A 24964-nucleotide genomic window follows, 5' to 3' on the forward strand; every position below is an offset into this window, starting at 1 on the left:
GTTCCCCAGGGGACTCAACTTTCTCTGGGAAGAGATGGGGAGAGTCAGATCCTTCCTCAAAGGCCTTGGAGAGAGAAGGGGTTTGCAGGGGGGTCCCCATTGCTCTGCTCCCAGAACTCCCAGAACAGGCTGCAACTGCCCCTACGTGCAGGCCAGAGGGTTGAGGGAGCTGGGTTTGCTGGGCCTTGGTTAAGCTGAGGGTCCGCGGGAAGATAACGTTTTCAGGTGAGCACGCCTGCCTTCTGAACCCGTTTTCAAGGACTAGCTCACCCTTGCTGGGGGATGGGGAGGGAGCTGTCCCATTGGTCACGCCCCCAGGCTTTTTTCTCCTTCCCTTTCTGCCAGGGCCCCCATCCCAAGCCCCAACCACTGCTCCAGGCAGGCGAGGGATACTTGGAGAAGGCCCCTGCTACCTCCTGTGTGCCTTTTTTGATGGAAGGGGTGTCCCCAAATCAGTATGCCTTCTCTTCTGATTTCCAAGTCACCAAAAATAATGCTTTTTTAAAAAGCAATGTCAAAAAAAAACCACCATCACTACAGACGTCAGCTGCCTTGGGCTCCTTCTTAGTCTCAGGGGATGGGGATGAGAAGATTCCCTGAGACTTTGGACTGACCTTACACTCTGCAAAGTAGACACCTCCCACAGGGCCACATCCAAGGGCTGGAGTCCACCATTCCAAAGCGCTCGCCCAGCCGCCTCAGCCCCACTGTCACAGCGCCTGAAATCCTGCCATGACAGTCACTTCTTTGCTGAAAAGCAAATTTGAGTGTGCATCAGAATCACTTAGGAGCTTGTTGAAATCGATGTCGGTGGTCAGCTGTTTGGGAAACTGAGATAAGACTTCCCCATTGCAGGAGGCCTTTGTGGCGTGTAAAACACCTGGGAGAGGTAATATCAGTGCTCGTTTCTCTGCGGACTTTAGGGTTTACAAAGTGCCTTCATATAAATTAGGCCATTGGCTCCTTGTAGCGATTCTATAACATTTTATAGATGTGGCTCCCTTATAAAATTGTGCGACCGGCCCAAGTTCAAGTCCAGACATCTTGTTAGAACAGGACTGGGATCCAACCCCTGTCCTTCTTACTCCACACCCTCTCCCAACCCAAATGGCTTTATGAGGTTGGCCAGCCAGAACCTCAGAGAGCACAGCTCACCTACAGGAGGGGGACCTGGGCCTCAGTGGGCCAGGGAGGAGTGTGGAGTGTGGAGCACCAGCTAGGCCAGTCTCTGTAGTAGCAATCACTGAACGTGTGGTGGGCAGGGGGTGGTGGGGAGAGTGTCCAAAGCTTCCCTGGGACCAGAGTTGGCAGGAAGAAACTCCTGGTTTCCCGTTGCCAGGGTAAGCAAAGCACCTTCAGGGAGGCCAGAAACCCAGCCCTCACTGGTGCTGCTGCAAGCCGGGAGGATGAGTTGTTCCTGGCTCCCTGGACAACCTCACCCAGGCTGGGCTTGGACCTCACTGTGGGCTTCCTATGGGTTTTCTTCAGGCATCTCTCCCTTCAGGCTTGTTAGCCAAGGGAGGCCTTCAGTGGGGGAACTGTGGGCCACAGCTGGGGGACCCCAGGGTCTTTATTGGACCTGGCTCTGGTGGATGAGGGGACAGGGACTCCGGCAGAAAGGAGGGCAAGGTGCCACTCTCAAGAACCAAAGGCTCGAGGCCAGCGTTGTATGTGAGGAGCATGGGCACCCGCCAGGGCCCAGCTCTGCATGACCGTGGGTGGGTCACACACATCCCATAAGAGAGAGAGTCTCACTCGGTTATCTCTGAGGCCTTCCCCGACACTGGCGTTCCATGTCCCATCACCTAACATTCTCCCAAATGGTCTATTGGCAGTTCGGCTACTGATGGAAAATCGAATTATTTACTGTGACTTGCTCTTACAAGCCAGGCTGTAGGCAGGAATAGAAAAAACCAGGCAACTGACTCTAATCCCAGCACGTTGGGAGGCCGAGGCAGGTGGATCACCTGAGGTCAGAAGTTCAAGACCAGCCTGACTGGCATGGCGAAACCCCGTCTCTACTAAAAATACAAAAATTAGCCGGCGTGGTCGTGGGTGCCTGTAATCGCAGCTACTGGAGAGGCTGAGGCAGGAGAATTGCTTGAATCCGGGAGGCGGAAGCTGCAGTGAGCCAAGATCGGACCACTGCACTCCAGCCTGGGTGATGGAGCAAGACGCAATCTCAAAAAGAAAAGAAAAGAAGAGAAAAAGCAGGTAACTGGAATGTCTGTGTCACAGGCATGAACACTGTAGATGCTGCAACTGGAATGTCTCTGTCACAGGCATGAACATTGTAGATGCTGTCAGATCACCCTACAGATGGCGCTGTTCCAGTTTACACACTTAACTAGCAATGTCTGAAGGTTCCCATTCTCTCACATTCCTGTGGTATCAGCCAGGGGTCTCCAGAGAAACAGAACCAGTAAGATACACACACACAGAAAGATTTATTTTAAGGAATTAGCTTGCTGGATGTTGGGGTCTGGCAAGCTCAAAATCCTAACAAACTAGCAGTCTGGCAGCTGAGGCAAAAGTTAATGTTGTGGCCAGCCTGGAGTCCAAAATTTGTAGCGCAGGGCAGCAGGCTGGAAGCTCAGGTGGGATTCCTGTCTTATAGTCTCAAGGTAGAATGCCTTCTTCAGTAAACCTCCATTTTCGCTCTTTAGGCCTTCAGCTGATTGGATGAGGACCACCCACAATACAGGGGTGATCGTTTACTTAAAGTCAGCTGATTATGAAGGTTGTCATGTCTATAAAATACCGTCACAGCAACGTCTAGGCTAATGTTTGACAAAACAGCTGGGTATGAGAGCCTGGCCAAATTGGCACATAAAATGAATCATCACACCTGCCATCGCTTGATATTGTCATAAAATGTTCGCTGTTTGACCAGTGAGAAACACGACAGCATTCCAGGGCTTATTCTCAGTATCAGCTATTGGCCGTAGCCAGGTGACAGCTGAGCTGGTCGTTCCCCTCCACCCTCCTCTGCCCTCACCTGGGATCCCTCACCCTCTGGCTTCAGCCGATGAGAAGCACTGCAGATGGGAGCACAGGACAGCAGTGGGGCGTCAGTTCCCCACTCCTCACTGCCTCAGCACCACACCTGTGGCACTGGCTTCATTCCTCCAAGGCTCCAGATCTTGCGGGGCTCCCATACCACTGTCTCCTCCTGTTGCCTCTTCTGCACTCACTTCGCTGTGCCGCTCCTCTCTGGGTGCTGGTTCCCTTAAGCCTACTGGCATCTCTGTCAATAACAACTTCGTTAGAGGCACTCCAAGTTAAGTTGGTTCTGTTTTCCTGCAGAGACCCTGACTGATAACCACAGTGGCCCCAGCTGGGGACCTGGAAGGTTCAGTGGTAGAAGGGAAGAGGGTAAAAGTGGGTAGAAAATGCAGGCTCACTTGGTGGGGATTCAGTGCAGACCTCCATGGAGAAGGGTTGGACCTCAGGGGCTCTCAGTGGAGCCAGGGAAAGGCAGTCACAAGGGTGGTGTCCACATCCCCCTTGGGGGCGACTATCTCACCAGCCCTGCTTCCTGTGACAAGGTCCTGATTCCCAAGAAGGGAGAGGCAGGATGAGAGGCATCTCCCTCCCCTCCTACATCACAGAAAGCAGAAGCCTTGAGAGGAGAAGCCTCTTCACCACTCCCTGACCTGCACTGGCACCCACCTTCCCAGTTCCCCTCCTGTCCTGAGGGCGGCATGTCTTTTCTCCCAACTCCTCCAGACCTCCCTCTCTGGGGGAATGAAACCCTCTTCCTCCAGCATTGCTCCCTTTCCTGCTTCCTTCCCAGTGGCCCTGGAGAATTCACATTCTTTTTCATCTCAAGAGCAAAATAAAAAACACCTCAAAACCAGGTCCCTCTCCACCTCTGCCCTATTTCTCCCTGCTCCTTCACAGACCAACTTTTGCCAGCATCCTCCTCCCCAGCACTTTCCAACCTTGGAATCGCTACTCAAGGCTACGCAGCAATCAGCTAGGATGTGTATCACACGTCATCTGTTACTGAAATGGTTGAACTATTTTCACCAAAGTCAGGGCAGATTCCAGGTCCTTCCCATGTGAATATCACCCCTCTTGTGGCTCCTGCTTTTGCGCCTCTCACACTCAGTCCTTGTCTATACTAAGTGGGACTCGGCAAATGCTCCACGCCCCCTCCTGGAATATGCTGTTTGTTCCCTTTTGCTTTCTCCCTCTTAGCTGGGGATCGCAGCTTAGATGTCTCTTCCTCCAAGAAGCCTTTCCCGATGTGCCCAGATTTGGGAAAGTTGTGCCCCATGGCAGGTTCCCCTCACACACTGTGCTTTCCTTCTAGAGCACATGCCACAGGATGAGGGACCTGCCTGCTCCCTGGTCCAAAAGCATCAATGACTGTAGGCATCCTGAAGGTAGGGACAGTGTCTGTTACATTCCCAGCTCCTAGCCCCATGCAGCTCCAGTGGGTCCCCGACACAGCTGTAAATGGATGAATGGCCACTGATCCCACGGGGATCACTGCAAAGGGCAGTGCAGGAGGTAGGACATTTTGACTGGCAGAGATGTCCAGCAACAGGACGGACAGCCCAACAAGCCAGGAGCACCTGTCACTGCGTTGACTGAGTAGAAACAACCAAGCTGGCTGACTCCAACTGGGGTTCTGGGCTGAGGTCTGGTCTTTGATGGGAGCAGGGACTAGAAGACTCAATGGTGGTCTGAAACTTAAATTCAACATCTCCATCTTGCCTAGACCTGGGGCCCTCCTCTGTGCACTTGCCAGCCATGGATGGGCACTCCCCCGTGAAAAGACCTCCAGGGTCTTGCAGGTAGAGGTGCAGAAGTCAGGGTCACATGCCCCTGTGACCACAAGAGGGCGCGCTGGGCCTAGACTTGAGCGTGCAGGTGGACTGGGAGGGTTACCTGGGGTGAGGTAGGCCGGGGCAGAAAGGAAAGGACTGGCCAAGGCAGAGACCAAGGCTGGGCTCTGTCGAAGGTGCAGTTAGAAAGATCCGACTCAGGCTCAATGCCAGCCTCAAAGTCAAAAAAGTTGATTGGAAGCAGAGTTGCTGTTATGTTGTCTTTAAATTAAATATATGTTGCTATTATCCATGATTCTGAACTTTTAAGTGCAAAATGGACAATGAATTTGTATGTACTGCCCCCCAATATGGGTGAAGGCTGGGTATGGGGAGACATCCCTTGGGCAGGGACAGAGGGTATTCAGCATTAGAGACATCAGAGCAGAGAATAGCTCTGTATCCTGACTCTGCTGTCCTCTACCCATGCCCTCCCCAGACACAGTTACCTCATCCTGGTTCCCAAGACACCTTGCATTGTGTCACCCTGACACAAACCCCACTTCCACCAAAAAGCCTTCTGGCAATGATGCCCTCAGATGTACTTTGACGTATGACTTAGAACAGGCCTGGAAGTCCTTCCTAGTCTCTCCCTTGCTTCCATCTGCTTATATGGGGAATCTGAGTTTGGATCTATTCTCTTTGATGGATCCAAGGACAGGGAGCTGACCCCCTCCTGTACCCCCACGCTCTGGGCCCTGTGGCCCATCTGGCAGAAGGAAAGGACTAGAAGGGACTTGTTCCTTGGTGGCCTTCCAGGACGCCTCGCTCCCCGCCCTTCTCCTAGCCCTGACAACTCAATCCAGCTGACAGGACAGGAAATGGGAGTGAGCCCAGGGTCTACAGCCAAGAAGGTCCCTTTTCTCTGCTGAGGTGGGGAGGGGGCTTGGGCCCACTCCACACAGTACCCTCCCCAGGCCTGTGCACCATTTCCACCCGCTGTGTCTGGAAAGGAGGCTTGACTCTTAGGACCTTCTATCCTAGAAGCAAAAGAAGCTGATGATATGTTCAAACAGAAATGAAGCCTGGGGCGCTAGTGACTCCCTACAGGTGCAGCCAAGGGGGTTAGATGTCACTCCAGGAGGCCCAGGAGGGCCTGGGGAGGGGTCAGAGTTGACAGTTTCAAACCCACAGCGTCCCGGAGTAAGGCTTCTGCTACTCTGAAAAAAGTCCTCCAGCTGTTGAGAGAGGTGGGGTAAAGGAGGGAGGGAGGGGTGATTTGCATTTAATTTGCATTTTATTTGCATATAACTCTTTTGATGTCCAAAGGCACAGAAATTTCCTGTCCTGGCTTCTTTTTCCCTTTCTTTCTTCTGTTCCTTTCTAACCTCCAGGCAACCCCCTATCTCTCTCTCTCTCTTCCCCACAGCTTTTCCTCTCCTAAGCTAAACAGGGACATGGAGTATCAGGCTCAGGGGGGGTTGGCACTTTCCCTGTTACCTCACTCCAGGCTGGCGCTCAAAAAGCTGGTTTCGTGCAGACTACAAGAACTGGTAAAGGAGGAAAGGATGAAGGAGTTTTTCTATGTTCCAAGCTTATCTAACTGAAGTGATTGGTAAGCAAGTCAGAGAGGGAAGGAAAGAAAGAGGAAGGAATAAAGATTGCTCGCTGTTTTCCTCACCCCCATACGCAGGTGGGACTTGGAGGGCACCCCAACCTTCTAAGCCTCAGGAAGGCATATGTAGGAAGAGTAGAAAGGTGTCTGCTGAACCATATATTTGTTCTGTTTTCTAGGGTAAGTCCCCCTGCTCGTGGGCCTCAGGTCCCTCAAGTAAGGGGTTCAATGATATCTAGGTTCCTTATACCTCATTATCTGATAAGAGAAGGGGAAGCTTAGATTCAGAAACTGGAGGGCAGGATTAAAATCACTGGCTTTGAGGTCGGCAGCACTGGGTCTAAATACTAACTCTATAGTCTACTAACTGCATTTACTTCTCTGAACCTGTTTTCTTATCTGTAACAGAGTGCTAATAATTGTACCTTCCATCTAAAGTGGCACTGACTAAAATAAGATGGTGTATGTTCAGCATGGAGCACAGTTCTTGGCATGTAGGAAGCACTCAGTCTGTATTTACTGAGTGAATGAGCAGATGAATGAATACGAGGCAGTATCTGCTGTCCTCTCCCCACTCAGCCCCTTCTGACCTGTTCATCCTCCCACCTCCACACCCCAAGTTTGGAACCCAAAGCTGTGCCTCCAACTGTGAGCCTCCAAGGTCCTATCCGTGCCTCAGTTCCCACCCCAATCCCCACAAGAACTCCATCTCCCCATTCCCCTCAGAACCCCAGAATCCTAGACTGCTGGTGCCAGAAGGCCCTTCGTAATTATCAAATATGGGCCTCTCTGACTTTTGGAAAACTAAAGCCCAGAGAAGAAAGGTGACTTTGCACATGAAAAAGGGCAACAGACCCCAGATAAGGTGGTCAGAGAATGAGACCCTCGGTGCACATGGCCATGCAAATAACATGCAAATCAAGATATGGAAATAACAAGCACACAGGGGTATATAAACTGTGTGCAGGCATTTTTCCAGAATGGTGGCAGGTGAGCGCAGTTGTAGGTAAGAAATGGACTTCAGGGAAGGGGCCAAACCTAGAGTTGGGGAGGAGAAGAAAGGGCCGGAAGGGGATGGGAGCTGGGGGAGGGTTGAAGAGGAGGGAAGGAAGGAACAGAGGCTGAGTGTCCTGAGAGGCACACCCTTGGGCGTCCAATAAGCCCTTGCTGGTCTCTTTCCTCGTCCAGAAGAAACAAGAAGTTTTTCTCCTCCCTTCTTTTCAGGAGCATGGAGAGAGGAGGTCCATCTGGGAGTGGTCCATCCTGACTGGGGAGGGTGGCGTATGTGGATCTGAAGAAGCACTTAAATGCTTCCTAATCTTCTGGGGCTTAATCCTCTAGCACCCACGGAACACTTTCTGATACCTGTTGTGTGCCTAGCCCTGTTCTAGGTGCTGGGGTGGGGGCAATAGAATGAAACAGTTGATCAGTTACCAACCAGGAGGTAAGCTAAGAAAAGGCCCTCAGAACCTGCCACGAAGGCTGTTAAGAACATGGAACTTAGGCCGGGCACAGTGGCTCACGTCTGTCATCCCAGCACTTTGGGAGGCTGAGGTGGGCAGATCACGAGGTCAGGAGATCGAGACCATCTTGGCTAACATGGTGAAACCCCATCTCTACTAAAGACACAAAAATTAGCTGGGCGTGGTGGCACGCGCCTATAGTCCCAGCTGCTCGAGAGGCTGAGGAGAATTGCTTGAACCCAGGAGGGGGAGGTTGCAGTGAGCCGAGATCGCACCACTGTACTCCAGCCTGGGTAACAGAGTGAGACTCCATCTCAAAAAAAAAAGAACATGGAACTTAAACTCTCCAAGCCTCATTTTCCCCATCTATAAAATGGCAGTAATCATAGTACAATGTACAGGTTTTGAGGACTAAACAAGAACTGAAGGCAGGAAAGATGCCTCTCAAGTGTTGGTCAGCCCAGTGCTTGGCACACAGTGAAAACACATGAAATGCTGGTTGTTATCGTGGGAATGATTGGGGTACATGGTGGGATGGGCGTGCCGGGGGAAAGGACACTGTAAACAAGGTGTAGGGGCAGGAAAGCCCAAAACCTGTTCTGTGCGCGGGGAGTAGCCCGTGGGACTAAGGCGAAGACATTTTCATGAGTCCTGTCTGGGAAGGAAAGCGAGGCCCTGCCGTCCTGTCTGCACACAGCCGTCTGGGCTTCCATGCAGGCCATCCTGTGGTGACAGAACCACTTGCTGGGACTTGAAGAGAGGAAGAGAAAGGGATGAGCCTATGGTGGGTGCTGCAAAGAGCACTGGAGTGGGAGTCCAGAGACCTGATTCCAGCTAGGCTGTGTCACTAGGGAAGTGTGCACCTTTGAGCAAGTCACTTCCCAGCTCTGGAAGGTGGCTGTCACCAAAAGCCTGGACACTGGTAACTTCCACATCCATCCTCACAGCAACCTGGGACCTGGGGCAGGAGACAGGGAGGGGCAAGCAGGAAGCAGTTGTGTGCACCTGGAAACTGTGCTAATAATAAGCTGCACGCCCTCTAAATCCCACAATGCTGTGAGGATGCCATGGGGGCTAGGTTAGCTTGGCCACTTGCTCAGCCTCATAGAGAACCCGATTAGCACCTGCACTGTTTTACAGATGAGTTAAATGAGCTCAGGGAGGTGAAGAACCTTGTCCCAGCCACACTGCTGGTAAGCGGTTGAGAGGTGAGATTCCAAAACCGAATTCTTTCCAGCAGATCCCCGACTTCTCCAAACACTCCAGCTTCTTTGCAGCGCTTACACTTCGGGATCTGTCCAGAAGGAAGCTCGGGCTCAGGCTGGAGAACACGCCAGGGCTTCCTAAAAAGGGCGAAGAGGACCAGGAGTTCGCGCCACTCCGGGCGCGGTTAGGAGGTGCTGCTAGGCCGGGTTGGAGCAGGCAGGTGTTCCGCAGGATCGAGACCAGCCCCGGCAGCACCCTCGGCCCCCTCCCCAGGTCCCCAGCTCCATGTATGCAAATCGCTGCTTTGCATGGGCCCGGGGCCAGGCACGGGGCTCCTGCCAGGGGGCGTGGCCGGCGGCCCCCGCCCCGCGCCGCGTGCTCACCTGGGGAGTGTGGCAATCCTGGCGGCGCCGAGTGTTGCCCGGGCCGGAGCAGCGGAGCGCGCGACAGTGGCGGCGACGGCTCCGGCAGCGGCTCCCGCGGTGGCGGCGGCCGGGGGCTGGAGGAAGGAGACGCTGGCTTCGCAGGGGGCCCGGCTGGGGCAGTCGCGAGGGACCTGGGGGGGCGCTGGCTTTGGCCCCACCTGGGGCAGGATGGTGAATCTGGAGTCCATGCACACAGGTGAGGGGCGGAGGGAATGAGCTCTGACAGGTGTCACTGCGTGTGGGCAGGGGTGAAGGAGAGGGACAGCGTTCTGGTCGGGGAGGGGGGGCTTGTTTCCCAGCGGCCAGGAGAGGGCGGTGTGGATAGCGGGTTGTCCTGGGGTGGGCGCCGGTCAGTGTTTGCAGACTAAAGGGAGGGGATCTGGGATAAGAAACCCTGGAAAAGAAAAAGGGTGGGGGCTGGTGGAGGACGGGAGGGCTTCGAAGTCCCCGGTCTGGGGAGTGGCAGTTGTGTGGGACGTCAGTGTGCTGAACTGTCATAGTCTCAGGAGGTTGCAGGGATGGGTGGTTCACTCACTCAGTCAGGGGTGTGGACCTGGGAGTGCCTAAGTGAGGGAAATGTGTATGTCCACATGCCGGGTGCTGGTGTCCGGGCATATGTGTGAAATAGTGGCAAAGCGGACATTTATGTGGTCGGGGGGCTTAGGAGAAGTGGGTGAGGTAGGACAATTACAGAGGTGCCCCTGGGGCAGGGGCCATACCCCATGTATTTGAGAGGGAATGGTGACAGACACATCCTCTAGATTCCATGTCCCATGCCTTCCTTCCCTAAGGGGTGGAAATCTAGGAGATGCAAATGCTTTGCCGGGAGTCAGGCTTCCCTGCATGAATGAATGAGAGGTGGGCATGGAGTGCCCATGCCGTGCCATTCACCTTGCTGTTCCTCCTTCCACAGCTGGGCTAAGGCAGGAGCTGCCAGGCAGCCAGGTTGGGCTTGGCTTGGGGCTTGGTGTTAGGGTGGGCCTTCTGGAGGTCACAGGGCCTGAGCAAAGAACAGGTGAAGAAAGCAGTACCTGACCTGGCCATTTCTAACCTAGCAACTTACTCTCAAAGTGGGCAGGACCCAGTGATCTTTCTTTAGGATTTGGGGGCTGTTGATGGAAATGTTGTTACCTGGTCTCCTTTCTGGGAGAGTAGGGAGGAGGCAATTCTCCAGACCCACCCCAAGGAGCAGAGCAGGTCTGAGGCCTCCCCAACCTGAAAACAAGCATCAGTGAGTGCCTGGAGGGAGGGACCTTGAGTGCCCAGTTCCCCAGATGCTGTTTCCTGGCAGGGCCGAGTGAGAGGCAGGCTGGCAGTGAGATGTTGGCGCTGAGTGGCTCCCCAGGACGTGCCAGAAGGGCTAGGTGAGGCGGAAGAAACCATCCAACTGGTTGTCATCCAGAGTCTGAGGAAAATCTGTTTCTAAACTGGGCATACCTCGGGCAGGTCCCGGGTAGGTGCTCTCCCCTTCACTTCCCGCAGAGAAGGCCAGGGTTTGACTGGGAGCAAGGCTCTTCAGAAAGGTGGGCTTAGCAGTGGATGGGAGGTTTTTTAGCATCAAGATCACAGACTTCCTGGGGGTTTTCCACCTGCTTGTCTACTGGAGGCTCCCATTCTGCAGAAGTGGGAGGGGGTGGGACAGTTGGGACCCATCAGGGAGGCAGCCTGGGGCCTCAGAGGATATAGCAGAGAGCAGAGTGCAGCAGAGGATGAGGTGGAGAGAGGGCCCAGCCCCCTATGCCTTCCCCGGGAGTGAGCTCCTGGCTGATGCTTCTCAGAAGCCCAGACACCTTCTCCACCCTGTCCCTGTGAGCAGGGATTCCCAACACATGGGGGGGACTGAGCTCAACCCCAGGTGGGGCGACTCCTCAAGGCGGGGTCTCCACATAACTGGGGTAGATTCCCCAATTCATCTCTCTCCATTTGCCTGTTCCCTCCCCAGCCCACTCCCCGCTCAGGGCTACCTGGCCTCCCTGTGCAGTTTCTGGGTCTTGGCCCCTCTGTAGTGTCTGAGGGTTCCCCTTCAGTGGCACCTCCAGAGGTCTCTGAGTTTGGGACTTTCTGTCCCCTCTCTCTGACTGGGTCTCTATTGGACGGCTCTCCTTGCTGGGTCCTCCTGGTGGCCTTTATGGTTCAAGATCTTCTTTGTAGGGTCTTGCAGTGCGCACCCTGCTGTGGGGTCTGTGGAGGAGATCGCTCTTCCTTCTGTGGAATATCTCATGATGGGTCCCTCTTTAGGGTCCCTTAGTCCAGGATCCTCTTTGGGAAATGTGGTCCCTTTCGAGTCCCATTTTCCCCTGCCACGATAATCCTACATCCTACTGAGCTTGATTCCCAGCGCTTCCCCTGTGAATTCCCGGGGCTGGGCCCTTGGGGTCTCCTCCTTAATTGATTTACTGGAGGAGTTTGGATGGAGGAAGGAGGATGAACAGGAGCACACAAACTAGAGCATAGGCTTGCTCCCAGGTCCCCTACTCTGAAGGCTGCACTTGCACTGGGGCCAGCCCGAGTCAACCCCATTGTCTTGCTCTGATAACCTGGGTATGAGCCATGATTCAGGTCTGTCTGGAGCCTTCGCACCTTGTACTTTATAGAACATCTCTCACTGGAAGCACAAAGACCTGAGCAGGCAGGTCACAAGACACAAGGCCTCCGCAGCAAGGAAGGGCACCCTGCTCCCTGACAAAAAACAGACAGAGAAGTAGGCCAGAGGCGGCCAGCTCGGGAGGCAGATAAGAGACAAAGGAAAGCAGTGGGAAGCCAGCTGACGGGGGCACACCTGGTTTGCTCCAGGTGCCTCTTTCTCTGCCTTTCTCCTCACTGTGGGCTGTTCCCCACCAAGGTTGGGAAAGAGGGGCTGAGGCTCACAGACGGGTGCCAGTTGGAGCTCAGGAATAGCATTTGGGTTGGAAGGCCTGATGGTGGGACTGAGAAGAAATGAGAGAAGTCTCTTCTGGTGGAGAGTTGGAGCCTTGGCTGGCTCAGAAGCGGGGCTGGTGGGTCCTTTGAAGTCTCCTGGTGGAAGCGCCAGCATCAGCAGGTATGTGAGGGAGGAGCCAGAGGGAGCTCCCGTCCTTCCGAGAACATGAAGATGGATGCTAGGAGAGAGATGGCTTCTGCTTTCCCAGAGTAGCCTGGTCCCAGGAGGTCCAGGACCCTCAGCCTGCAGCCTGGGGGGAACGCTGCCTCTCGAGCTTTCCTCCCGGGGGTTCACAGATGTCTAAGGAGGGGCCGCTCCTGGACAAGCCAAGATTAACTTCAGGGTGTGATGGTGCTGAGTGGGGCAGGAGAGGGTCTGCAGCTGGTGTCTGGGCTCTTACACAGAGCAGCTGAGCCTCCCCAGGGAAGGGAGTGATGGCAAGGAGCCTACTCAGTCTCTGGCTGAGATAACACGGAGGAGCCTGGCCCCACCCCACACCTCTCTCACTCACCCCGGCAAGTGCTGTCCGACAGGTGAAGGGTTACAGCGTCTCAGGGAGTTTCGGTGTTGGCCCATTTTTAGGCTGAGACCCAAAAGCTCGTCCCACCCATCAGCCTGAGCCTCCTACCCAACCGGAACAGGTTCTCAGTGTCTTAGCATCCTATGGAACTCAAGAAGAGGCTTGACAGGTCATCTCACCCTGCCCCTCCAATCCTGAAGTGCCACCTTGTTGCTCCCATAATGAATACATCAGATGTGTAGACATCATGGCAGATGAGGAGGGGAGGGGGTTGATGCCTTTAAAAGTTACTTTTTAGACATGATTAAGACTAAAGTTTAGGCTAACTTAAAGGATGAATGAGAGTTTCTGTGTGTATTTGATGAAGGTGATGTGGAGAATGGGTGTTGGAGGAGAATTTGGGTTCTAGGCATAAGATTACAGTTTAGCTAAAGAATTACCTTCTTAAATGTCAGGAGTTTGAAATCAGTTGATTCAGAGACTCTGGTCATCCTCCCAGCATCACTGCCTCTTAACTTTTTCCTGTCCTCATGAACACTTTTTCTATGAAGTTAGAATTTGGAGAATCCTAATGGTTTCCCAGATTAAGGACAAATTACAATGGTGGCTGAGACAGAAGACCAAAGCTATTCCTTGCAATGGGGCAAGGGGTTAATGGAGGGGCATGAGAAGAAGGCAGGAAGGGAAGGGGACTAGCACCTAAGCCTACGTGTCTGTTTAATTAGTTCATTTATTAGGTGCTTACTTTGTGCCTGAACTGCTTTCCTGGCAGTTTTCATTCAGTATTTCATTTAATCCTCACAAAAACCCTGGGAAGTGTGTATCATTATTCTCATTTTCAGGTGAGAAAATTCACATTTGAATATGTGGCTAGGGTCCCCCAGCTAGTTAGTGATAGCACTGAGATTAATCCACGTTTATCTGATGCCAAATCCCATGCCCTGAATCCTGGTGCTGATGAAGCAAATTGAAACCACCAGTGAGGTGATCTTCCTCTGCACCTTTCCAGCAGTCTCTGACTCAGGGCCACTTCTCAGCACTGTTGAAGAACCCTCATGGTGAAGTGTGAGCTGAGCAGATCTGCGTTAGGCAATGCCCAGCTCTAGGTGGATAGCACTTAACGGGTGGGACAGGGGAGCCCGTTTCCCCGTTGGAACAGAAGGCCAGTGGCAGCAGAAGCCCTTTGCAAACATGTCTGGGTGGTCTACAGTAGTTATTCTGCATATTCATGCATGGCAAACTATACAGAGAGTTTGAGACTGCAGCAGGGCGGATCGAGGTGAGGCTCAAGAAATGCCTTCCTAAATACCGTGCACTAGGAGGTGGCGGGGTGGGGTAAGGTGGCAGGTCTTCCTTAGAGCTCTGTGACTGACCACAGAGTGCAGTGTAGATTGTTTGGGGAGGGTTCCATGGAGCTCTGAGTGTTTACCTTGGAGTCTTCCCTCAATTTGGCTGGTCTTGAAAAACTCCTTAAACCACAGTGACTCCTTACTTTCTCCCCTACTTCTGGGGTATTCTAGGCTCTAAATCTTTGGATCCCCCATCTCTGGCTTGTTTTGGCATCAAAGCTGCCACACTCCGGAGGTGGTGTCCACCTCAGCCGAGCCGCACACATTATTCCTCACACACACAAAAAAGGAAAAGTAAGTTTTCTCCCCTCTTTCCCTGGGGCATAGGTCTACCCTTTTTCCTCATCCTGATCATCTCCAGACCTGGGCGTCCAGACTGCCAACTGCCTGATTACCTGATGCAAATTAAGACTGCCTGCTTGACTGGGATTGGCTGGGGAGCCAAGTATGCAAATTGGCTTGCCAAGACTTTATCTGGTTCGAAAGAGTTAAAGTGCTGCCCCAGAGAAGGGGGAGTGCGGGGGTCAACATGATTTGAATAAAATATTCTTCTGTCTTTAAGGCTTCAGTCTTTGGGTGGTTTAATAAGGAGAGGAGCAGAGAGAGAGAGTGAGTTGGTTCAAAGTTGCCTCTTTTCTTCCCCCTGCTAGCCCCAAGAGGAGACTTAGGGGCCTCCCACATAGGTGGTGGCAGCTGTCTGTTAAGGGTAAATGCTTAATTTATTGAAATGAAGCAGGGCAGAGACGCTGGACCAGCAGGACTCGGGGACTGAGCCAGGGGCTTGGTGTAGGTATTCTCTTTCTGTGGGGCACTGACCCGCTGCCATCCCTTTCTCACTGAGCCAGTTGAAGGAGTAGGAGAGAAGGTAAGGATCCCTGAAGGACAGGATCTCCAAGGAGAACAACACAGGAGCTAGGGCTTGATCCCCAGACAGTGGGCTGACCTCTGAGACCAGAGAACCCAGGCAGGACCTGGGAAGAAAGGTGAGAAGGGCGAACCTTGGTTTAAGGGCACTTTTACCTTCCAGGATGGGGTTATTAAGGGAAACAGAGCTGGGGAGGCAGGCGGGGAGGGATAATTCTTTCACTATTTAAAAATAAAATAAATTCTTCAGATCCCAAAGGAAACGAGTGTTGGAAATGGGAAGTGTCCCCTCCACCCCCTTGTTAAATTTTTACCAACTGAGTCCTGGTGATAGAAGCAAGTGGCCATGAATGATGCAAAAGGTGAGAGACCCTGCAGTGGCACCGGGGAAAGGGGAAGAGAAAGGCAAGGAGAGGAGGAGAGCATGGGAGGAGGGGATCCGTGCCCCCAAGCTTATGAATATTCTAATGGTTGTATGTTCGGGAATCAGGAATTTGAAAGTCTGATGGTTGTTGTAATTACACATTCATCTTTGCTATTTAGTTAAAGCCACATATGTCATAGCAAGAAAAATTGTGACCTGTTATTAAAATCAGTTGTGTTTTCCCTGTAGATATCAAGATGAGTGGGGATGTAGCTGATTCCACGGATGCTCGCAACACTCTCAGCCAGGTGGAGCCAGGTAAGGGTCTTCTCTTCTAGGGGATGGAGCAGGAATGCAGGGGGTGGGGGGAAGAGAGTTGTTGGGAATTGTCGAACAACTGGTGTCTCTTCTTGCTTGGTCTTTCAGCCATCCAGACCCTAAAGCTCGGTCTTAGGAACTAAGTGAATTCCCTGAGGACATGGGATATGATTCTGGAGCCTTTGAACAGTAGATATTGGTCCACAGTGGAACAAAACCTCTGGAACTAGGCTAGGAAGAGACCAGATACTTTAAAACAGAACAAAACCAAAAAGGTTCGGGAGCAGCTGTGTTCCCAACTGCTGTGACTGGCAGAGGCAGAACCTGTCTGTCTTAGATGGGAACCAGGGCCTTTTAGCCCCAGATACCTTGACAGTGCTCCTCAAGGCACTAACCAAAGAGGCCTGTGTACAAATGTTTCTCTTCCAAATAATGTGCATGTGGGTGGCAAATAGGCTCAGAGAGGAAGACTTGGTGCCTGGAGATGACTTTGCTTTGTAAAGAAGAGAAAGGATGTCAGTAGTCCCAGCTAGTCAGCAGGCCAAGGTGGGAGGATTCCTTGAGCCTAGGAGTTTGAGGCTGGACCATGTCAAAAAAAGGTGAGAGAAACAAAGAAGAATTAAAAAAGAAAGTTTCATAGCTCTCTATTTTTACCTCCATAGTCCAAGCCTTGCTTTGAAAGCTCCATATAATTAAAAAGAACTTAAAGATGAGTATAAATTGTAACACCACCAAATAACTTTAATAGCATTCCAACCAGACCTCAATTAGTCTTTCATCTGGATCATTAGAGACAGAGAAATTAGAAATGGAAGAGAATCAATGTCCCCCAGAGCTAAAATCTTTTTCAAATCTTTTAGAGCAGTCTAGTTCCATTCTTGAAGCTATGAGATTTTTGTCAGGGACAAGATAATTGGGGGTCTTGGTGGGGAGGGCATCCACAGTATGCATTTGCCATAAACTTTTCTGCTTCCCAGTTTAATACTGAAACAGTGTTTCCTTGCACGGGTAGCAATACACATCAAACTACAATCTTTCTATTTTGCTGTGCATATGTACAGAGGCAGCTAGACCAAGGAGAATGTGGGCCGGTCACACTTATGTTTCAATTGATTATTTAGCAGAGTATCTTTTACTAAGGGTCTGTGGAGAGGGGCACCTGTTCTTCCCAGTTGAGAAGAAGATTCCCTTTTATCTCAAAAACCTGAGCAAGACTTTAAACTTAGATCAGCTACAGAGTGATAGATACAGTCCCGACACTGACACCCTTCCCTAGATAAAAATCAGCCCAGGAGCCATGATCCAGAGAAGCTGGATTGCCCTTTTCTGGAAGCAGGCTGACTGGAGCCAACTCTGTTTACCTGGGGCCCATTGCCCAGGTGTGTGGGGACACAGCTAAGGGAGTGTCCACATGGGAAGAAGACCACACATAACCAGCTTGCACTGGTGTTCTGTTACTGTGACCAAGTCAGGGTAATAGTGTTAGGAGTGAGAATGAGCCACACAGAACCCTGAAAGAGGAGCCAGGAAAGGGAGGGAGTTCAGATCCTGTTGGGGCTTAGGAAGGTAAGTGTGTTATGGTCAATCTGAGCAAATTCTGACTTCCTGTCTGGGAGCTATATATAAAGTAGGTTAAGAGAGAAAGAATCCAGACATCGACTAAGACCTTCAGAATCTGTCTCTTATCCAGGGATACCGCCAATTCAATATATGACCTTAGACCAGCCACTTTGCCTCCCTAGGAGGTAGGAATGGATGACCTTTGAAGAGTATGGATCTAGAATCAAACAGACCTGGGATAAAATTCGCAGCTCCACTGCTTACTGGCTGCATGACCTGAAAATTTATCCTTGTCCTTTTTGTAAAGGGGGAAAATTAATGCCCAACTTAGAGAGTGGGTTGAGAGTTATTTGAGATGGTGTCTCAATTCCTTAGAACAGTGCTTGGTACATGGCAGCTGTGATCATCATTAAGATTCTGGAATATACAGATGGGCTTCGCTGCTGAGTATTTCTGGATCATTCCCCGCTTTACTCAGGCCAGTGCGTCAGCCCAGAAGGTTGGTTTGTTCCCTTCACCATTTAGGAAAGGATTCTGCACAGGTGCCTGTTCAGCTCCAAGGAGCCCGTGATGTCTGGAACTTTACTACCACCAGTAGATCTTTCACTTCAGGGCTCCTGGCTGGTAGCATCAATACTTAGGTGATCTTCAAATTACTGCATGTGTTTAAGGGCAAGAAGAAAGAGGTGGCTAATTAAAGTAACCAAACTTCCTGGAAAGTCGTTCTGACTCATTTTTTTACAGAAGAAAGCTTATTATGAGTCACAATGGTTACCAACTTGGTTTAATGGCTTCCTTTGGATTTTAAAAGGCAGATTCACCTTCTTAGTAGTGCATGAATTAAGGGGTGGTTTGTCTCTGGGTTTTAAAGGAACTATAAACAGAGGTGAGTTAGAAAGCCCCAGCTCCCTGAAAGCACCCCCTTTGCTGTGTGAAATCCCTAAGGGGTACTGGGGGTAGGAGCTGGGAAAGGGAGGTAAATTTCCCCATCTGCACTGGTCAGGAATGCCCAGGAGAGCATTCTCAGGGCCGGACACAGACCTCGGCTGGTGGAGACCTGGCCGGGTGGCACATCTTTTCCTTTCTTTGGCCGGTGAGGAAGCCAAGGCATAGATGAAGAATAAGCTGCCCGAGAACTCAGAATGTCTTTGCAGCAGCACAAGGGACCAGCCAAAGCTCAGAGCCCCTGTTCGGTACTCTTTCCTCTTTCTAGATTTCTGAACTATCCGCTTTTCTGTCCTTCCTTAACTGTTGTTACTTTTCCTCCACTTCTTTTTTTGAGACAGGGTCTCCCTCTGTCGCCCAGGCTGGAGTGCAGTGGTACAGTCATGGCCACTGCAGCCTCGAACTCCCGGCTCAAGGGATTCTCCTGCCTCTGCCTGCCAAGTAGCTGGGACTACAGGCAGGAGCCACCGCGCTGGGACTTTTCTCCACCCTTGAGGCTGACAACAATTTTTTTCTGTTCTCATTTAGGTGGTTGATGAGAATATAGCCTCGCCCACATTTCAAAAGCCCCCAGGTCTGTAACTGACAGCCCCCAAGTACAGATGTGGCTAACCCTGTGACTTTTGACCATGCTGGTCACATCATTGCCTCAATCACAAAGCAGGAAAGAACAGAGGGTCAGGAAGAAGGAGGGAGAGATCATAACATTCACAGAGCCTCCTCCCCCAGCAGGCACATGTAGGCAACTTTATTTACAGCATCTCATTTAATTCTTACAATAAGGCTATGAGATAGAGACATGATTAACCCCATTTTCATTGATGAGGAAACCGCAGCTCAGAGTGAGAAACTGACTTACCCAATATTACACAGCTTATAGCCAGAAATCAAACTTGGCCTTGTCTGACTCTATCAGACTCTTATCCTGGGTCTGCCATTAACTCCCTGCATATTATCTTGGCAAGCGTTTCCCCACGTGGACCTTTATTTTCCTCCCCACATAGTCGAGGTTTGGACTAGATAATCTCTAAGGGCTGAATTTTAAAGGATGTGTGCACAGTTCTGCTTTTCACAATTCTTTCCATCTGTTTCCAGGATCTTGCATTTTTGTGCAGGTTTCCTCAGCTCTGAGCTCTCTCTCTCTCTCTCCATCCTTTTTTCTGGTTTTCTCCCCATTCCTTTCTTTCCAGCTTCCCTTTCAGTCTTTTCTCCTCTGACACCCTCAGCTGTCTTCTCTGTTTAGGCTCTGATCCTCTTCTCTGACATAGCTTGTAGTTGTATAACCGACATCTTTGGAGGATGACTTGGTGGCAGATCCTGGGCTCAGATGAAGAGCACCCCTGTCCTCAAGGAGTTGTCCTTCTAGTACAGGAATTCGTGACTGCCTGGATAACAGTGACAACATATGTCTGTAAGGGTGTTCTCAAATACTTCATGCATTTGGCCTTTACAACAACTCTATGAGAGTAAGTACTATCAGCCCACTTCACAGATGGAGAAATGGAGGCTGGTGATGAGAAAGAACCTTAGCTACTTTCCCCAAGTTCCCATACCTAGAGAATGACAGAACTAAGCCTGAATCTTTCTAGTGACTTTCTACCTAAAGATGGTGGTAAGAAGACTGGGAGTCAATGTGGAGAACCAGGGTCAGAGGACATAAGACAATGGTAACTATCCGGGCGCGGTGGCTCATGCCTGTAATCCCAGCACTTTGGAAGGCCAGGGCAGGCGAATCACTTGAGGTCAGGAGTTCAAGACCAACCTGGTCAACATGGTGAAACCCCATCTCTACTAAAAATACACAAATTAGCCAGGCGTGATGGTACGTGCCTGTAATCCCAGCTACTCGGGAGGCTGAGGCAGGAGAATCACTTGAACCCAGGAGGCGGAGGTTGCAGTGAGCCGAGATGGCGCTGCTGCACTCCAGCCTGGGCAACAGAGCGAGAGTTGGTCTCAAAAAAAAGACAAGACAATGGTAGCAAAATTATGGAGGATGGCACAGAGGGGCCAGAGGGGAGCCAAGTCCCCACCAACTCCCCACCCTCATAACCCTTAGGCTCAGTTGTCATTTGGCAGGGGTAGGGCCGGGGTGGGGCTTCAAGCCCAGATGACTATAGGGCAAGTGCCTTGGCACCTTTGCTCTGCTTAGAGATCTGTGAAGGAAAGACTCCAAGAGGGAAGCCCAGGGGGGAAAGGGGGAAGCTAGAGATGAGGGAGGGGACTGGGCTTTGTCAGCCCTTCCTGTTGCCCTTCCTCCCTGGCCTCCACTGTCTTGTCTATGAGGAGGAATGACTAACATCAGCCCCACCCTGCAGAAGGACCTCAGAGGCGAGTCAGCTGTTTGGGGACCCTTTGCAGAAAGTCTCCCCACCTAACCCTGCGGATTTTCCGCATGGCTTTCAGAAGGCACGGACATGATTTTAGAGGGAAGCACAACTGCGGCACAGGAGGGTAGTGATTCTCATAAGGTCCCAAAGAAAGAATGAGACCCTGCTGCCTCCCCAAGAAAACAAGCTGGAAATGGCAACTGAGAGGTGAGGTTCCACGTAGGAATGGGCAGAAGACTTTTAGGGGTGAGTGTGATTTTTCAGTCCAAATATTAATAAAACTATTCTTAAAATGGCAGAGAGGACAGGAGAAATCTAGGAAGTACTTGACAACCATTTTTATTTATTTTATTCTTTCAGGACAGGGTCTCGGCCAGGCGCAGTGGCTCACGCCTGTAATCCCAGCACTTTGGGAGGCCGAGGCGGGTGGATCACGAGGTCAGGAGTTCAAGATCAGCCTGGCCAAGATGGTGAAACCCTGTCTCCACTAAAAATACAAAAAATTAGCCGGATGTGGTGGCGGGCACCTGAAATCCCAGCTACTCAGGGGACTGAGGCAGGAGAATTGCTTGAACCCAAGAGGCGGAAGTTGCAGTGAGCCGAGATGGCGCCACTGCACTCCAGCCTGGGAGACAGAGCAAAACTCTATTTCAAAAAAAAAAAAAAAAAAGACAGGGTCTCACTCTGTCACCTACACTAGAGTATGGTAGGGTGATCACAGCTCCCCACAACCTTGAACTCCTATGCTCAAGTGATCCTCCTGTCTCAGCCTCTGGAGTAACTGGGACTACAGGTGTGCACCACTATGCCTAATTTTTAAAAATTATCTCTTTGTAGAGCCGGGATCTTGCTATGTTGCCCAAGCTGGTCTCGAACTCCTGGCCTGAAGCAATCCTCCCACCATGGCCTCCCAAAATTCTGAGATTACATGTGTGAGCCACCATGCCCAGCTGACAACCATCTCTAGATGAAGCACATGTGTGAGCATGTGTGCACGCGTGCACACACACACATACACACACACTCCCTCCCTTTTTATGATTAAATGACAGAGCAAGTCTGAACTGTATTTGTGTGATGGTGTACAATTTTCAAAGTCCATCATTAAGTCCTGCATGCACTTGTGCCCAGGACTTGAATTTCCTCATCGTAATAGAAGGAGATGGGTAGTGCAGGAATAAAATGAAGCGGTGGGCTAGGTGGCCTCTAGGGTCTGCACCTCTGTCTGTACTGGCTCCATCCCTCACCTCTCTGGAAGAGAGGAATGAAACCGTAGCCCCCCAGACATCGAGGGGGTCCTGATATTCCTGCTATGAATTCCTGAGAGGACATCTAGTCCATGTCTCTCTCTTCTTTTGGAGACATTTCAAACCCATCCCTGGAAAATGAGAGAAGCTACTTTCTTGGAGACTTATTTTTTGTCTATTTTATATCTCTAAGAAAACCAATCCCACATTTTCTCTTGGCTGCCTTTTCTTTTTTTTTTTTTTTTTTTTTTTTTTTGACAGAGACTTGCTCTGTTGCCCAGGCTGGAGTACAGTGGCGCGATCTCAGCTCACTGCAACCTCTGCCTTCCGGGTTCAAGCAATTCTCCTGCCTCAGCCTCCCGAGTAGCTGAGATTATAGGGTGTGTGCCACACATCCAGCTAATTTTTTGTATTTTTAGTAGAGACAGGGTTTCATCATTTTGGCCAGGCTGGTCTTGAATTCCTGACCTCATGATCCACCCTCCTTGGCCTCCCAAAGTGCTGGGATTACAGGTGTGAGCCACTGTGCCTGGCCTTGGCTGCCTATTACTACAGGATGCCATCCTCAGTGCCTGGAAGTCCTTTCTTATCTCTCACCTAAGACCCTCATGCTGCTGCATAAGCCCATACCTGTTGTTCTGCCTTTTTTTTTTTTTTTTTTTTTTTTTTGAGATGGAGTGTTGCTTTGTTGCCCAGGCTGGAGTAAAATGGCATGATCTCGGCTCACTGCAACCTCCGCCTCCCAGGTTTAAGTGATTCTCCTGCCTCAGCCTCCTCAGTAGCTGGGATTACAGGCGCCTACCACTATGCCCGGCTAATTTTTGTATTTTTAGTAGAGATGGGGTTTCACCATGTTGGCCAGGCTGGTCTCAAACTCCTAACCTCAAGTGATCCATCCGCATCGCCCTCCCAAAGTGCTGGGATTACAAGCATGAGCCTCCGTACCTGGCCTTGTTCTGCCCTTCTCAGAGTGGCTCCCACTCCACCTTGTTTCTCCTTTCTGTGACAGGGAAATTAGTAGGTACTGATTCACCACTCAGCCTTAGACTGTGGCTCCATGTGCCAGAGATAGCAGGAGAACAGCCAGGAGTTGCTTCTCTGCCTCCAGCACTCATAGAACTTTATCCAATAAAACAGCCACAGCAGCAGCTCACATCTGTACCATGACTTACAACTATAGACACTTTCTCATCCATAGATTCCCCAGCCAACACCCAGGACTAGGGTAAGCAGAGGGGGCAGGATTGTATGGTTCAGATGAGCCATGAGGAGCTGGGCTAGCCCTGCCCGGCACCAGTCCCTCTTCCTCTTGGAGATCTCCTTAAGGAAATGGTCACCCCTCGACCCCTGTTGCCACCTTTGCAGCCCCCAGTAGAACATGGACTCCTTTTCTGTCCAACGTAAAAGGGGAAAAAGGAGAGGGAGCCTGGTGCGGGAGGCATCCATGAGCCATCTTTTACCACCCAGAGTTCCCTTAGTTTGTGTGTAGTTGTTCCTTAGAGCACTGCTTCTCAAACAGTCTGGGAGGAGGACCAGTGTTTGTATTTCCAGCCTGTCACAGACAAGTACCCAGACCTACTGTGCTGTGCCCAACAGCATGCAGCTTGCACTTACCATGCCTACTCAACAGCACCCAAATGGGCTCACACACAATTCAGCTGGAGGCCCACTGATGGAGTGCCTAGATGTGCTATTAACATTTCTAATTTTTTTTTTTTTTTTTTTTTTAAGATGGAGTCTCGCTCTGTCACCCAGGCTGGAGTGCAGTGGCATGATCTTGGCTCACTGCAACCTCCACCTCCTGGGCTCAAGCAATTCTCCTGCCTTAGCCTCCCATGTAGCTGGGACTACAGGCATGTGCTACCATGCCTGGCTAATTTTTGTATTTTTAGTGGAGATGGAGTTTCACCATGTTGGCCAGGCTGGTCTCGAACTCCTGACCTCAGGTGATCCGCCCACCTCAGCCTCCCAAAGTGCTAGGATTACAGGTGTGAGCCACCGCACCCAGCCAACATTTCTAACTTCTTATAATCACTGTTTGTCTGTATCTGGTCCCGGACCTCCACAGTGCACAGACCAGCTTTGGTCGTTGCGGGGACTTTCTACCTAAAGATGGTGGTAGGAAGACTGGGAGTCAACGTGGAGAACCAGGGACAGAGGACATAAGACAATGGTAGCTGTCTGGGCGCGGTGGCTCATGCCTTGCGGTGCACTACCTTAGTGGAGTTTGTGTTGTGTATTAGAAAGTCTCTTTCCTGTGGCCTCTGTGAGCAATGCTCCACCTGACCCTGGTACATCTTCTTATGACCTCCTTACCATTCCTCTCACTCCCTCCCTAGAGATGTTGGGGGATGATGATGGGGGACCCAGCAGGAGAGGGAGGTCCCAGTCTGTCCTTTGCTGTCCGGGGTAGCATGATACCCACCTACCCTGCAGACTGGAAGACTGAGCAGCATCCAGAGACTCAGGCCACTGCAGCTTTCTGGGCCTCAACCCTTCACTAAGGCATCCAAAATTGCAGACTCCCCCAGCCCCAAGCTGGGAGTAAGTCCCTTTTGTACCTTGGGTTCACCTTCCTCCCCCAGAAACGATTAGGGCAATGAACACCTGAGTGTGGAAAAGTCCTGAAAAAGTGGAAAAAGAATTTAGAAAGAAATGAGCAACCAAATTGGAACAAGTCTTAGGGCCTTGAGGAGCAGCCAGAACCCAGGCAACTGATGTGCAGCTACAGTCTGTCCCAACCCAGCCCCCAAGCACCTGCATAGACAAACAGACATACATTTCAGACCCCAGAGTGTGGGGTGCACCTGGAGGCAGTCTCTTTGCTGGTCGAGTTTGTTCTTTCAAGGCAGAATTGGGTCCTTGAGGAAGTTTGTGAAACTACGGGAGTTGCAGAGGAGATGACAAGTTGGAGTTTGGGGCCAGCATTTGTCATGGGTCTGTGGAGACCACTTCCCCCCGGAAAGACTGGCGCAGGATGACCCACCCCAGGACTGTCTAGGAGGCGAAGAAGTGGAAAGCGGAAAGGGAGGGGCCCCTCCTCTCATCCCCACTCCCCACAGGCTT

At 51.3% G+C, this 24964-nt stretch overlaps 1 protein-coding gene across 6 annotated transcripts in view; it reads left to right on the forward strand.

Moving 5' to 3' along the window:
* Positions 1-9454: 9454 nt before the first annotated feature.
* Positions 9455-24964, forward strand: part of POU2F3 (POU class 2 homeobox 3) — an 85477-nt gene continuing 69967 nt past the window's right edge. For 3 of the 6 annotated variants that reach the window (XM_010356989.2, XM_030917204.1, XM_030917206.1), the window contains exons 1-2: positions 9487-9680; positions 15751-15819. Coding sequence is in view for 5 of the 6 variants with exons in the window: in XM_030917204.1 (XP_030773064.1) it covers positions 9653-9680; positions 15751-15819 (97 nt within the window). In the remaining variant the exon portion in view is untranslated. Of the gene's footprint in view, positions 9681-12415; positions 12525-15387; positions 15500-15750; positions 15820-24964 lie in introns of those variants that run through there. The other 3 variants (XM_030917202.1, XM_030917203.1, XM_010356986.2) reach the window with 3 other exon arrangements.

Source organism: Rhinopithecus roxellana, chromosome 15 (genome assembly GCF_007565055.1).
Source record: "Rhinopithecus roxellana isolate Shanxi Qingling chromosome 15, ASM756505v1, whole genome shotgun sequence".
In the NCBI taxonomy this organism is placed as follows: Eukaryota; Metazoa; Chordata; class Mammalia; order Primates; family Cercopithecidae; genus Rhinopithecus; species Rhinopithecus roxellana.